This window comes from Argentina anserina, chromosome 1 (genome assembly GCF_933775445.1).
Source record: "Argentina anserina chromosome 1, drPotAnse1.1, whole genome shotgun sequence".
Taxonomy (NCBI): domain Eukaryota; kingdom Viridiplantae; phylum Streptophyta; class Magnoliopsida; order Rosales; family Rosaceae; genus Argentina; species Argentina anserina.
Genome location: NC_065872.1, coordinates 21,969,720 through 21,983,563, shown reverse-complemented (window position 1 = coordinate 21,983,563; position 13,844 = coordinate 21,969,720). Strand labels below are relative to the sequence as shown.

The following is a 13,844-nucleotide window of genomic DNA, read 5'->3' as shown; positions in this document are numbered from 1 at the left end:
CCCTCTCGTTTGGTCTTTGATAAGCGCATAAGCCTTAGACAATTGTGGTGATCGATTATGGGGGGGAGGAATCTGCAAAATAGAAAGACACTCCGACCCTTAAGTCAGAATCAATTCAAAAAGGATAAAACAAAATAAATTAGATTGCTAACAAGTAGTAGTTGGCAGCCATGATTATTGGATAATTGGATCTCATTCCATGTTTCTTGGTGCTTACTTCACGTTGTAGTGGGAAGAGGAGTGTTGAACGTTCTTCACTTTCTCCACTCACTTATTATGCTTTGGAGGTTTTACTAACTTTTACTCTATCTAATTATGGCTTTGATCATTGGGGTCAGTCTAATAAGTATGGGGCCCAAATTTAAAATTTATTTTCCTGCAATGAATTTGTACCGAAAGGAAAAAATAAATATAAATAAATTGTTATCAATATGTATATTAATAGAAACAAGAATTCAAGAAAAAAATACATGTCTCAACACTGAAATAAGATTAAATTTGATCACCTCATGAATTTCTTGTGTGATAGTTTTAATGTAGAAGTGATTAATCATTTAATGTCTCGTGGATTGTGATTAATTTACTGTCTCGTAAACTGCAATCAGTTTATTGTTTTGTGGAATGCATTTAATATACTATCTCGGGGACTGTGATCATTTTAAGGTCCAATGAACATTCCATTTAATGGTTCCGTGGAGATCCGAATATTGAAAATCATGTAGTAACAAAGTAGTTATAACAAATTAGTTACTGATTGATAATCAATTGAGGCTTTGATCAATGGGCTCGGTCTAACAAATATGGGGCCTACATCTGAAAATTTGGGCATAAATGCCAATTTGCACTCCAAATTTGGCTGAAATTGTCAATTTGCACCCCGAACTTGCATTTGAGTCAATTTACCTCCTAAACTTGGTAAAAATTGCCGATTTACACCCCGAACTTGTATTTGAGTCAATTTACCTCCTAAACTTGGTAAAAATTGCCGATTTGCACCTCATCTGTTAAATTTAACTGTTTCTATCCAATTTTGCGTCACATGTCATGCATTTAAGGGGTAGTATTGTCATTATATATTTATTCATATTGAATAATGAAATAAATTAATAAAATTACTTAAGAGGAACACTTGCTACAATGTTTGTTTTTTCGAAACATGTTATTGATTTATATATTTATTATTTTATGTGATATGGTATGTTAAAAGATATTAGAAAAAATATAAATAAATAAATACATTGAAAATTAAAAATAAATGTGTGTTCCGAGAGAATTACTATTCTACCATTGTGTGTCTTAGCCTTATTAGGTTTTCTGTTAGAGATAGATTCGCATCTCTGTAATAGATTAGGACTTCGAATCCTACGGGATTGTGGTTATGTAATGCCTATATATTGGCCTCATTATCAATCAATAAACGGTTACGTTCTGTTCTATTACGTCGTTATTATTCTCGTTTTGTTCATCCTCCAACAATGTGTACATATAAAAATATATTTATACACAACACACTATATTTGAATGGGTGGGTATATTGAATATATAATTCAAAGTAGGGTTAAGTAGGTAGAAAAAAAGATGTAAATAAATAATTTGATTAACAAAATAATCCTCATTTTCAAGAATATTTTTATTTATTTTTAAGAAAATTATAAATATATAATGACAATACTACCCCTTAAATGCATGACATGTGACGCAAAATTGGATAGAAACAATTAAATTTAACGGATGAGGTGCAAATCGGCAATTTTTAGCAAGTTTAGGAGGTAAATTGACTCAAATGCAAGTTCGGAGTGCAAATTGACAATTTCAGCAAAATTTGGGGTGCAAATCGACATTTATGCCGAAAATTTGTGACCAACCAACAACTCCGCCGGCCAACTTTGTTAGAAGGTACCGATGTCCACTTGTGATAGTAGAAATTGACGGTAAGATTACATTAAATACGTACACAACTTAATTAATAAAATTCAATTGTCTATAATAATAGCTTGATCACACACATCACTTTCATTCTATGGAATCAAACTTACAAACAAATACCTAGCTGGACAAAAGTACACGATTTCTCGTAGTTTCGATTTATTCTCATGTTGATGTCAAGACACATAATTTACATCGACGTGGGCATGTTGCATAACTCACCTTTTTTGAGTTGTACGTTTTCCTTGCCTTACGCGCTTTCCTCCTCTACCCAAATCTTATTTTTTTTATTTTAATTTTTAATTTTAATTAATTCCACGCGGGAATAGGTGAGTGACACATAGAGAGAGAGAGTCACACCAAAGTAACCATCAACTAACCACCCAACCGTTTCTTCTAAAACCTTCCCTTCTAGGATTCCTATTCTTAACTTCCTTGTACCGCCATTCCTCTCCAACGCGTCAACACGCCATCAATTCTACACCCGCAGCCAAATCACAGAACACCGTACACGTGTCCACTAACCTCACACAGCTGCCGCAGCGGATTGTAGCCAGACCAAATCTTAGCTGTTTTGTTCTGCAAGTTAACGCGTTTGAGTACCGGAAAACGAGTGAGAGTGGGGCCCGCAGTGTATGCCCCTCTATAAATGAGGTCGCGCGATCGGGTTCTATTTGTTTTCACGGAACCAGAGAATTCCGGTCTCTTAATTGCACGATGTCGTCGAGAAGCTTGAGAGGCGGCGGCGCAGTCGGATCTTCGCCGGAGGAGCTGAAGCTGATCTTCGACAAGTTTGACAAGAACGGCGACGGGAGGATCTGCTGCGACGAGCTCAGGGAGATCTTCCGGGAGCTCGGCTCCGAGACGACGCCGGACGAGGTCAGGACCATAATGGCCGAGTTCGACAAGGACGGCGACGGCCGCATTGACCTAGACGAGTTCGCCGAGATTCTCAACGGCGGATCCACCAAGGATCTCCGCGACGCTTTCGACCTCTACGACCTCGACAAGAACGGCCGCATCTCCGCGGGTGAGCTCCACGAGGTCCTCAAGCGATTGGGACAGAAGTGCTCGCGTAAGGACTGCGCCAAGATGATCGCCTCCGTCGACGCCGACGGCGATGGCCACGTCAACTTCGAGGAATTCAAGAAGATGATGAAGAAACCCTAAAGGTGGTTCAATTGTTCCGCTAATCAAGCAAGTGAAATGTTTAGGTAGTTGATCTGGATTAATCAGGTGTATAAAATTGTTTTCCGATTACCCTACCTGCTTTCGGTTTTTTCTTTTTTCTGTGGTTATGGTTGCAATCCTAGCCGGAAAATTGAATTTGACTTTGAATTCAACTGGTAACTTAGTTTCGTGATTGGTATTAACACTAGAGGTGACCAACTGGTTTCGTTGCTGACATCAACACGGAAATGGACTCTGATAGAAAAAAAGTCTTCAATTGTCTTTATCTTATAATCGATCTCATTTTTATTTTCATCTCTTTTAGATAGTGGTGGTTTTTTTTCTAAAAAAAACAAAAATAATTTCGAGAGAATTAATTATTATTCTACCCTTATTTGTCTTAGTCTATTTATGTTTTTTTTAATAAATCTATTTATATTTCCTTATTAGAGTAGATTATGCTTTATGTAGATATGAGTCTCTGAGTCTTCGGGATACTCCATATGTAATGTCTATATATATGTCACATTATCAATTAATAAGGAGTTACGTTCTGTTCTATTACGTTGTTATTATACTCGTTTTGTTTCTCCTCGAACACGTTATCATGCACTTTGTTCTAGAGTGTTTGAGCGATGAGGTCACCAGAAAAATTAATCCTAACCCTGAAATCCCAATCACCGACAACCTTTTCTTCTTGGCCTTGTCGGAACTTTTGAGCAATAACCAACAAATTGTCGTCGGAAAGAAAAACAATCAGATATCTCAATTTCTTTGGACACCTAGAAAATTTTTCTAGGCACCCATCTTCTCCTCCCGTCAACATCATCATCCAACGTCGCCTCAGGCAGGCCCAGATTTCCCTGTCCCAAACTCCTCCTCGTCGCCATAGCAGCCCTATTCCGACACCTTGCTCTGGGGATCCAATGCCGACGTAGCTCCTTAAAACCGGAGCAACCCAACACACTTTCTAGGACCCAGAATCGTCACCGCCATCATGCAGACCGACAATACCCTATTTCGGCATCCCCCAATCGTCTCCTTCCGTCGACGGTTGTCCTTGCAGATTCACGATGTCTTTGATCTCACGCAACCCCAACGACTTTTCTGCTTCGACATTGATACTACTTCCCAACAACTAATTGTATATGCTGACACTAGCGACAACTTCCATTGTTTTTCTCTTTCTCACTCTTTTTTTTCTTTTTTTTACGGCCATAACTTTTCCGTTCGGCGATAGATTTAAGTGTGGTTGGTACCGTTGGTGACATCAACATGGAAATGGACTCTGATAGAAAAAAAGTCTTCAATTGTCTCTATCTTATAATCGATCTCATTTTTATTTTCATCTCTTTTAGATAGTGGTGGTTTTTTCTAAAAAAACAATTCGGGAGAATTATTATTCTACCCTTATGTGTCTTAGTCTATTTATGTTTTTTTAATAAATCTATTTATGTTTCCTTATTAGAGAAGATTATGCTTTATGTAGATATTTGTCTCTAAGTCTTTGGGATACTCCATATGTAATGTCTATATATAGGCCACATTGTCAATTAATAAAGAGTTACGTTCTGTTCCATTACGTTGTTATTATATTTGTTTTGTTTCTCCTTGAACACGTTATCATGAACTTTGTTCTAAAGTGTCTGACCGATGAGGTCACCAGAAAAATAAATCCTAACCCTGAAATCCCAATCACCGACAACCTTTTCTTCTTGGCCTTGTCGGAACTTTTGAGCAATAACCAACAAGTTGTCGTCGGAAAGAAAAACAATCAGATATCTCAATTTCTTTGGACACCCAGAAAATTTTTCTGGGCACCCATCTTCTCCTCCCGTCAACATCATCATCCAACGTCGCCTCAGGCAGGCCCAAATTTCCCTGTCCCAAACTTCTCCTCGTCGCCATAGCAGCCCTATTCTGACACCTTGTTCTGGGGATCCAACGCCGACGTAGCTCCTTAAAACTGGAGCAACCCAACACACTTTCTAGGACCCGGAATCGTCACCGCCATCATGCAGACCGACAATACCCTGTTTCGGCATCCCCCAATCGTCTCCTTGCCTCGACGGTCGTCCTTGAAGATTCACGATGTCTTTGATCTCACGCAGTCCCAACGACTTTTCTGCCCCGACATTGATCTAGTCTTCCCAACAACTAATTGTATATGCTGACACTAGCGACAACTTCCATTGTTTTGCTCTTTCTCACTCTTTTTTTTCTTCTTTTTACGGCTATAACTTTTCCGTTCAGCGATGGATTTGAGTGTGGTTGGTACCGTTGGAAAGATCTTTTTCCCCTATCTTTCATTTGATATCACACTCACTCCGAATCGACCACTGTATAAGGCACATAAACCCTTGAAAGGGGTTGTCGTTGTCCATGGCGGTGCTCCAAGCTTTTCCGGGGAAACCAGAGCCTAAACTCCATAATTCTAGCTATTTGCTTCATTCTGAGCACAATCATACCGATCTCCTTTGAATTTGAACATAATTTTCGCGGATTTTACAAATTTATCTCGACACCTATCGAATATAGTCACATCAGGTGTCACACTAGTAGTCACATCAGGTGTCACACTAGTAGTCACATTGGTAGTTACAATATGGACATTGTGACAGTTAGTGTGACTGCACCTATAACTGTTAGTGTGACTGCCATTGTGAGTTGTAGTGTGACTATTACACCATGTGTCACACTAGGAGCCACATTGGTAGTTATAATGTTGTCCACTGCAAATCACACTTGCAGTCACACTTGTAGTCACACTGGTTGTTACAATAACGACATTATGACTGTCATTGTATCTAGTAGTGTGACTACCCGTGTATATGGTAGTGTGACTATGTTGTGACAAGAAGAAAAAGAAGAATGACTAGAAATAACAAATCTTTATAACTGTTATGTGATTTTGCAATTCTGAAATTAATTCATAATATCTAAATATCAGCATTAATGTTGTCACACCAGTAGTCACACTGGTAAGGACACAAATAGCCACACTAGGGGTCACACCGGTAGTCACATTAGGGTATGAAGGAAGAAGCGGCGCATCGCTAACTCCTGAACTCTAAACGCTAAACGCACCCTAAATTTTTAGGGCTTCCCAGCCCAAGGGTTTATGATGTATGCCTACTCTCGGTACAATCAGATACGCATGAACCCCGCGGATCAAAAGGCTACGACCTTCATTACTGACAGAGGCCTTTATTGTTATAATGTCATGCCCTTCGGATTAAAGAATGCAGGGGCTACGTATGTGCGTTGCGTCACGCAAATGTTTGATAAGCACATCCGTCGCGAGATTGAGGTATACGTGGATGACATGTTGGCCAAGAGCGTCAAGGCTGAGGACCACGTAGCCAACCTCTAAACCATCTTCAACGTGCTCAAAAAATAAAAGATGAGATTGAACCCAGAAAAGTGTTTTTTCGGCGTGACAACAAGTAAGTCTTGGGCTACATCGTCAGTCAACGTGGCAAAGAGGCAAACTCGGAAAAGGTACAGGCCATTCTGGACATGGCGCAACCGGTACTTAAGAAGGATGTGGAAGCCCTTCAAGGCAGACTCGTGGCGTTATCTCGATTCATCTCGTGGCTGACCGACAAATGTGAACCATTCTTCAAATTGTTAAGACACTCCAAGAGCAAGCTGATCGAATGGACACCTGACTACCAAGAAGCCTTTCAGGGGTTAAAAGACTATCTAGTCGCGGTGCCATTATTGTCAACCCCGCAGCTAGGAGAACCACTATACCTTTACCTTACAGTATCTACAACCGCGGTTAGCAGTGCCTTAGTTCGCCGAGATGAAACTGAAGAATTGCCAGTCTTCTACGCGGGCAGAGCCATGAACGGTCCAGAGACAAGATACCCAGCATTTGAACAGTTAGCCCTTGCGCTTATCGTGGCAGCTAGACAACTGCGCCACTACTTCCAAACTCACAGTATCCACGTACTTACAAACTAACCCCTCAAACAAGTACTGTAGAATCGAGAACACTCAGGGAGACTCAGTAAGTGGGCTATTGAGCTGACAGAATTTGACATCGAATACAAGCCACAACCAGCCATAAAGGGCCAAGTCAAAGCTGATTTTATAACAGAGATCATTCCCCAAGATACGGCGGAAATAGCACCAGACTATGTCATAACCCCCACCACAATTTCTCAATGGAACTTACATGTAGACGGTTCCAGCTGCGCCAAGTCTAGTGGCGCGGGAATCATCTTGAGCGGACCGGGGGGACTCGAGCTAGAGTACGCTTTCAAATTCAATTTTGCTGCCTCCAACAATGTGGCGGAATACGAAGCATTGATTGCAAGACTACAATTGGTCCTCAGCACTGGCGCAACTAGTATCAACGTATTCAGCAACTTTCAACTGGTAGTCAATAAAGTTATCGGGTCTTTCACTGCCAAGACAGCTAACGAGACGCGCAGTGAGATACCATTTGCGAAACGGCACACTCTATTACTACGGCCTACTGAACGCCAATTTAAGATACGTTACAACTGAAGAAGGCAAACATATCTTGCAAGAAATCCACAGTGGCGACTGCGGTAAACACTATGGCAGCCACGCACTAGCTGGAAAAACACTGCGGACATGATATTACTCGCCCACAATTTTCACCTACGCACAAGAGCTAGCCATATTTTGCCATAAATGTCAAATACATGGGCCTATACCACAACAACCCTCAGAACCACTATCATACATAGTCAGCCCGTGGATCAACTGCCTCTGGGGAATAGATCTAATAGGCTCACTTCCCGTCAGGAAATGCCAATTTAAGTGGGTCATCATGTGCATCAACTATCACTCCAAATGGATCGAAGCCGCACCCTTGACCGCAATAACAACTAAGAAGGTCCAAAACTTTCTACAACGCAACATCTTCTACCGCCACGGTACGCCGGAGTCTATCATCACAGACAATGGCACACAGTTCAATAATGACCACCTCATCACAAGATGTAAAGCAACAGGGACTACGCTTAAGTTCGCTTCTGCTGCGCACCCCATGACCAATGGGCAAGTGGAAGCTGCTAACAAATTAATCAAGGGCCTCCTCAGGAAAAAACAGGATGAAGCAAAGGGGCTTTGGCCCGAGAAGCTCGACAACGTACTATGGGCAATCCGCACCACGCCAACAGAGGCCACGGGCGAGACCTCTTTCTGCTTAATGTACAGCACGGAAGTAGTACTTCCCATTGAAGTAATCCAGCCAACACAACGGGTTTCGTTGTTCGACCCCGAGACCAACTCGGAAAATATGCAACTTGATAAACGCATTGCAGCACACCATCACAACATTCTAAACAAACAGCGCGTGGCACGCTTCTACAACTCTAGAGTGAAGAGCAGGTGACTTCAGCTCGGCGACTAGGTCCTAAAGAAGGTCCAAACAAAGGTCACTGGGTTACGCTTGAGATGGGACGGACCATATAAAGTCGTCGAGATCGTGACACTAAACACATACTGCCTAGAGGACAAGTACGAAGAAAGACTAGCCCACCATTGGAACATGGAACAGCTTAAGTACTACTACAAGTAAAGGTCTGCGCGTAGCACAACACATAGGGATTTGGACTGTTTTAAGTACTTACGGTACACTGTCAAAGCTATGTTTGTACATACGGCTTCAGCCAGACTATCAATGAAATGAAGAATTTTTCAAACCATTGATCCTTACTACGCCAGTACACTAGCGTACCACGACAATTAAATTCCTTCGACAAACTATTTCATTGTGCGCACAACGAATATAGTATTGAGCACGTAGCCAAAAGTATAAAACAACAATCACACAACGTTTGCTATGGCAATCACAAAGGAGACAAATTACTTGAAAGGCCCAAAGGGCTTCAGTTTATTAAGATAATCAGTACGGCACAACGCCCATTACAGAAGCAAAAACTGGAAAAATACAATGAAATAAAAAGTGAGAAATGATGAAGCACTTCGGGGACAAAAGACGTTCTTCCATTACGCCAAGTCTTTATAACTCCCATCATGTTTCTCCCCCGCAGCTTTCTATGCTGGCGCCGCTAAGGCTGCATCACTGGTTCGCGCAACATCTAATTCCACCGCTTGCCCCGGTTCGTCTTGCGGTAATTGTGCATTATGGCGCTCTGCGAAGGAGGAGTAGGAGAAGGAGTCTCCGGATTAGAATCAAACCTGTCATTATCACAAGATAAACCAAAAGAAAGAAAAGTCAGAAATTTCTTTACCATCTTCTTCCTACGCTTCGGCCTCCGCAGCAGAATAGGGCTGTCTGAAAGGCGGGACCACCTCATGCGGCATCAGCGGCGCTTCCAACCCCTTATCCCTTAGCCGAACCTCGTAGTTCGCAAGATCCAGCATTCTCAGTTCTTGGAACTGCGCAATCATATCGCCAACGGCTGTGACGTAATACCTTTCCAAGTACTTCGTCATCTCCGAGGATGCTTTGAATGCGGCCACTGCTTTGGCTGCAGCCTCCTCCGCCACGCGGGCCTTCTCCGCCTCCGCTTCCTCTTTCGCCCATCTGGCAAGTCCATCTGCCTCGATAAGGACCGACTGCGCCGCATCTCTCTTCGCGTCTATCTGATGTGCCAACAACTCGGCCACCTACCAACGGGCGACCTCTTGGCGGAGATCCTCCTGCAGATTTGCCGCATTCTCCAGCTTGGCTTTGCCATTGGCCAAGTCGTTTTCCAGAAGCAATACTCTTGTGGCATGATTGCTAACTCGTTCGGTCACTTCGGCGAGTAGACGCCGCTCTTCCAGGCCGGACCCCTCAAGTTGTCGTAACCCCTTAAGCCCGGCACGGCTTAGCAGGACCAGCTTTTCCAAATCCCTAGTGCCCAGCTGGCTCAATGGACTACGGTCCAGGGATGAAAGATCCTCATAGACCCGGGATTCAATGAAGGTTATGGGTCCCTTTTGGGTAGTCTTCTGCCTTTTGGGCTGTGGTGCTTCGACTGTCACATCTTCCACGTCTTCTGGAGTGGCAGAGGACTTCGCTTTTCGATGAGAGGTGATCGCTTTTTGAACCTTCTTCCTCTTACCAACCTCTAACGACCTACACCCTCTGCATCACTTTGACGAGGCAAGCCTTGTTCATTCGGCAAGCTCGCGTGGGACGGTACAGGCAGATCCACGACCTGCGCAGAATCCTCAACCCACTTCACTGTCGCGTTCACTGCCTTAGTGGACGCCGCCACTTTCTTCGCCATCACACGCTACAGCATGGTTACGGCTAGACCTTCAGTGTCCAAAGTTACGTTGGGGTCTTCTGGCCGTAAGAACCTCAGGTAGCAGACACACTCCGATTTCTCGAAGTTCCTGTTTACCGAGAGCATCATAGCTACACACACAATAACTTATCAGTACGCAAAAAAAAAGGTAAATAAAGGGTGGAAAATGAGAGCGTAGTGTTGTCATTCATGATGGCAGCGGAGTAGTCCTTGCTCAAATAGCAAGTACGGGTTCGACAACACCTTCAAATCGTGGATCAAATCTCACCTTGGCACCTCCAAAGATACGTCACATGATTGACACGGTCGACTTCGCACTCCGACAATACTAACCTCCTTCCTGCTGCGTAACAAAAGGACAACAATACGTTAGTAAACAATTATTCTACAACAAGCACTTGATAAGAAATTAACACCTACAGTTAATTGCTTGAAAATGCGAAGGGATGCGCTTCTCCAGGAGATACTCTTCCCCGTTAATACGCCAGTTAGCTTCCGAGGAGGGCCAATTCTCCAAGACCTGAAACTCACTGCGTTCGTCCCGCCTAACGAACCGCACAATCCCCCCATTTCCATTCCGTTGGTTATAGTCTATCTTAAAGAAATGGAGTACCTCCGCCGCAGTGGGAAACCAACATCCCGACAGTTGGAAGAGCGAGCAGAGGCCAAGAATAACCCGCCACATGTTGTAACTGACTTTCCCAAAGGCCAAGCCGAACTTCGCCACCAAGCACTACAGCCGCAGGTCCAATGGCAATTCCACCCAGAGCCGTATTACGGAGGGACTGACCAGCGCATATTCTTCGGGCAGTATTGATCCGTACTCATCCAGCTTAATGGCCCGGGCCACGATCGTAGCCGGCAGCTTGAACGCCTCCACGTAGCCAAGTATTGCGGCGGGGTCCGCCCTCTGCGGTTCTTCCACCTCCGACCTTTGTACTCCGCCAACTAACCAACGCCTCACATGCGCTGCACTCAGTGTTGGACTTGAGGTGCTACTCCCAGAATCGCTCGTAATACGCTCGCGCACACCTCGGTCTTGGCTCGGAACAGGGCACATCTCACTTTCTCCAACCTCCTTGTGTCTTGACTCCATTGTGCCCGACGATTCGCTACTCTCCCAATTCGCTAGTACTCTCACAAAGACAGCAACGCGATCCTCATAACGCGAATTACCATCACTGCTTCGCCGCACCAAGTTCAGGTAATTGGCCTCCAACTCACTCGTCCACGATTCAGAGGATGATGACACAAACCAACTCCCCTTTGCAGGCGCGAAATTGGTGTCAGTTAGTATATTTATCATAGGCATTACACCGCAGCAAGAAACACCGCAGTCAAAGACGAACAACCTAAACCTAGAAGTTAGAGAGTTAATTAGATCTAGCCTAAGAACCTCGCAAGGAAGAGTATGGAGAACATGAAGAACATGGAGAACACAAAGAACACCAAACTCATTTTCAGGCCAAACTCATCGACAACCGCCAACACAAACACCCCACTTAGCCGGAAAACACTTATCCAAAGATCAAACAGACCCAAAACCTACCAATTTCGACGGAAAACTCAAACCCAAACCACTGGATACAGAAAACCGTTACTCACATCTTAGTCATTGACCCAAAGGGCATCGCCCCAGATCCCGCCGCGTGGCATGAGTTACCGAGAGGACGCTTCAATAACGCACGCAATAACTGCATGCATTAACTGCTTCCTCGGCTAACGTCACCTCCCCCAGAAATTGAACCGTCCATGACACGTTCACCCAATGCATGTACGACACGTGTTGCCAACAGCGCGAATCGCGCCTCTCTCGACCCAGACGTCCTACGCGTAAAGATTTACTACACTATGATGGACGAACTCTGTTCAAAGATAGTGTTCAAAGACGTCCTACGCGTAAAGATTTACTACGCCACGACAGACGCACTGAGCTCAAAGATAGCGTTCAAAGACGTCCTACGCGTAAAGATTTACTACGATATGACGGACGCACTGTGCTCAAAAATAGCGTTCAAAGACGTCCTACGCGTAAAGATTTACTACGCTATGACGAACGCACTGCGCTCAAAGATAGTGTTCAAAGACGTCCTACGCGTAAAGATTTACTACGCTATGACGGACGCACTGCACTCAAAGATAGTGTTCAAAGACGTCCTACGCGTAAAGATTTACTACGCTATGACGGATGCAATGCGCTCAAAAATAGCATCTAGATGTCCTACGTGTAAACACTTAATACACTATGACGGATGCACTACAATAGCGCTCGAAAACGTCCTACGCGTAAGGATTCACTACACTATTATGAACGTGCTAGATGTCCCACGCGTAAATATTTAATACGCTACGACAGACGCACCGAGACCAACCAACACCCAAAGAGGCTCGACACAGTTCATTACACCATTCGCAACTTGGCATTCCTTAACCGGGGAGTGGGGGGACTCCGAGGTTGGTCTGCGAGACCCACCACTGATTATGGCGAAATGCTTAATTTTAACTCCCATGTCAAGAAATTGCCTCCCTAAACTGGGAACTTGGGGGGACTTGTTGGCATAGGCTTATGCCCGTCATAATCAGCGCAACTATCAGCACACTAAGGCTAATAAATAGCCCAACCTCGCAATACCAGCAGTGCGCCAACAACACTAGCTGTGCAATGGGCCGCCCCGCGGCCCAAACCGACTACGAACGCACCCTCACGCGCATCCCAAAAAAGGCTCCAGAGAACACCTTAATCAGACTCTATCCCACTGGAAGATGAGTGAATGATCTACCTCCATTCAAATATAAAAGGTCAAACCATTGACCTCGTAAGGTAAGTGCACTTAACTACCCACTGTTACTCTGCATAAATTATTACCAATCTGACTTGAACATCGGAGAGTTGAAGACCACGTCACCGTGGTCTCCACTTTGACGACTCGTGCTACTTGTGACAGGGAAGGAATGAGGAGCACGGCGTATCGCATCAATAAAGAGTGTAGCGTATTGCATCAGCACAATTCACTACGTTAACAACGGTTAAGATCTGTGGAAGCTAAACAAATTGGGCGGTGGCATTATTGGTAATTTTTGTGAAAACTTCGGGCAATGGTTTAAGAAATTATACTGAGGGAGTTTTTTGTGATTTTGAAACTGTTTGTGACTTTTTTATAATTAGGTTAGTTTAATATGACTTTTTATAATTATTTTAATATATAGAGACGGTGGTGAACTGGTTTCATTTCGAGTACATAATAAATATAACATGGTTCAGGAGTGGAGTTGCTCCTCTAATCTTTTTTTTTTTAATTGGAAAAATAATTCATTGACTAAAGAGGAGTTTACAAGGTTAACCGTTCCACCGCCATGCGCACAGAGAACAACTAAGAACTAAATGACTAGCGTATACAACTGTAAACCCCTAGACTATTCCGCGCTCACTTAAACAAGAATGAAAAAGTGAGCCAATAAACTATGAACTAAAGGCATATAATATAGGGCTATAGGCAAAGTTTA

At 43.6% G+C, this 13,844-nt stretch overlaps 2 protein-coding genes across 2 annotated transcripts; both read left to right on the top strand.

Moving 5' to 3' along the window:
* The first annotated feature begins 2,594 nt into the window (after window positions 1–2,594).
* LOC126791972 (calcium-binding protein CML24-like) lies at window positions 2,595–3,655 on the top strand. The gene has a single exon (XM_050518483.1). The coding sequence runs from the start codon at window positions 2,644–2,646 to the stop codon at window positions 3,094–3,096; it is 453 nt and encodes a 150-aa protein (XP_050374440.1). The 5' UTR covers window positions 2,595–2,643; the 3' UTR covers window positions 3,097–3,655.
* A 4,248-nt stretch (window positions 3,656–7,903) lies between these two features.
* On the top strand, window positions 7,904–8,470 carry LOC126803985 (uncharacterized). Its single transcript, XM_050531728.1, has one exon. It carries the CDS (start codon window positions 7,904–7,906, stop codon window positions 8,468–8,470), a length of 567 nt encoding a protein of 188 aa, XP_050387685.1.
* Window positions 8,471–13,844: the final 5,374 nt, after the last annotated feature.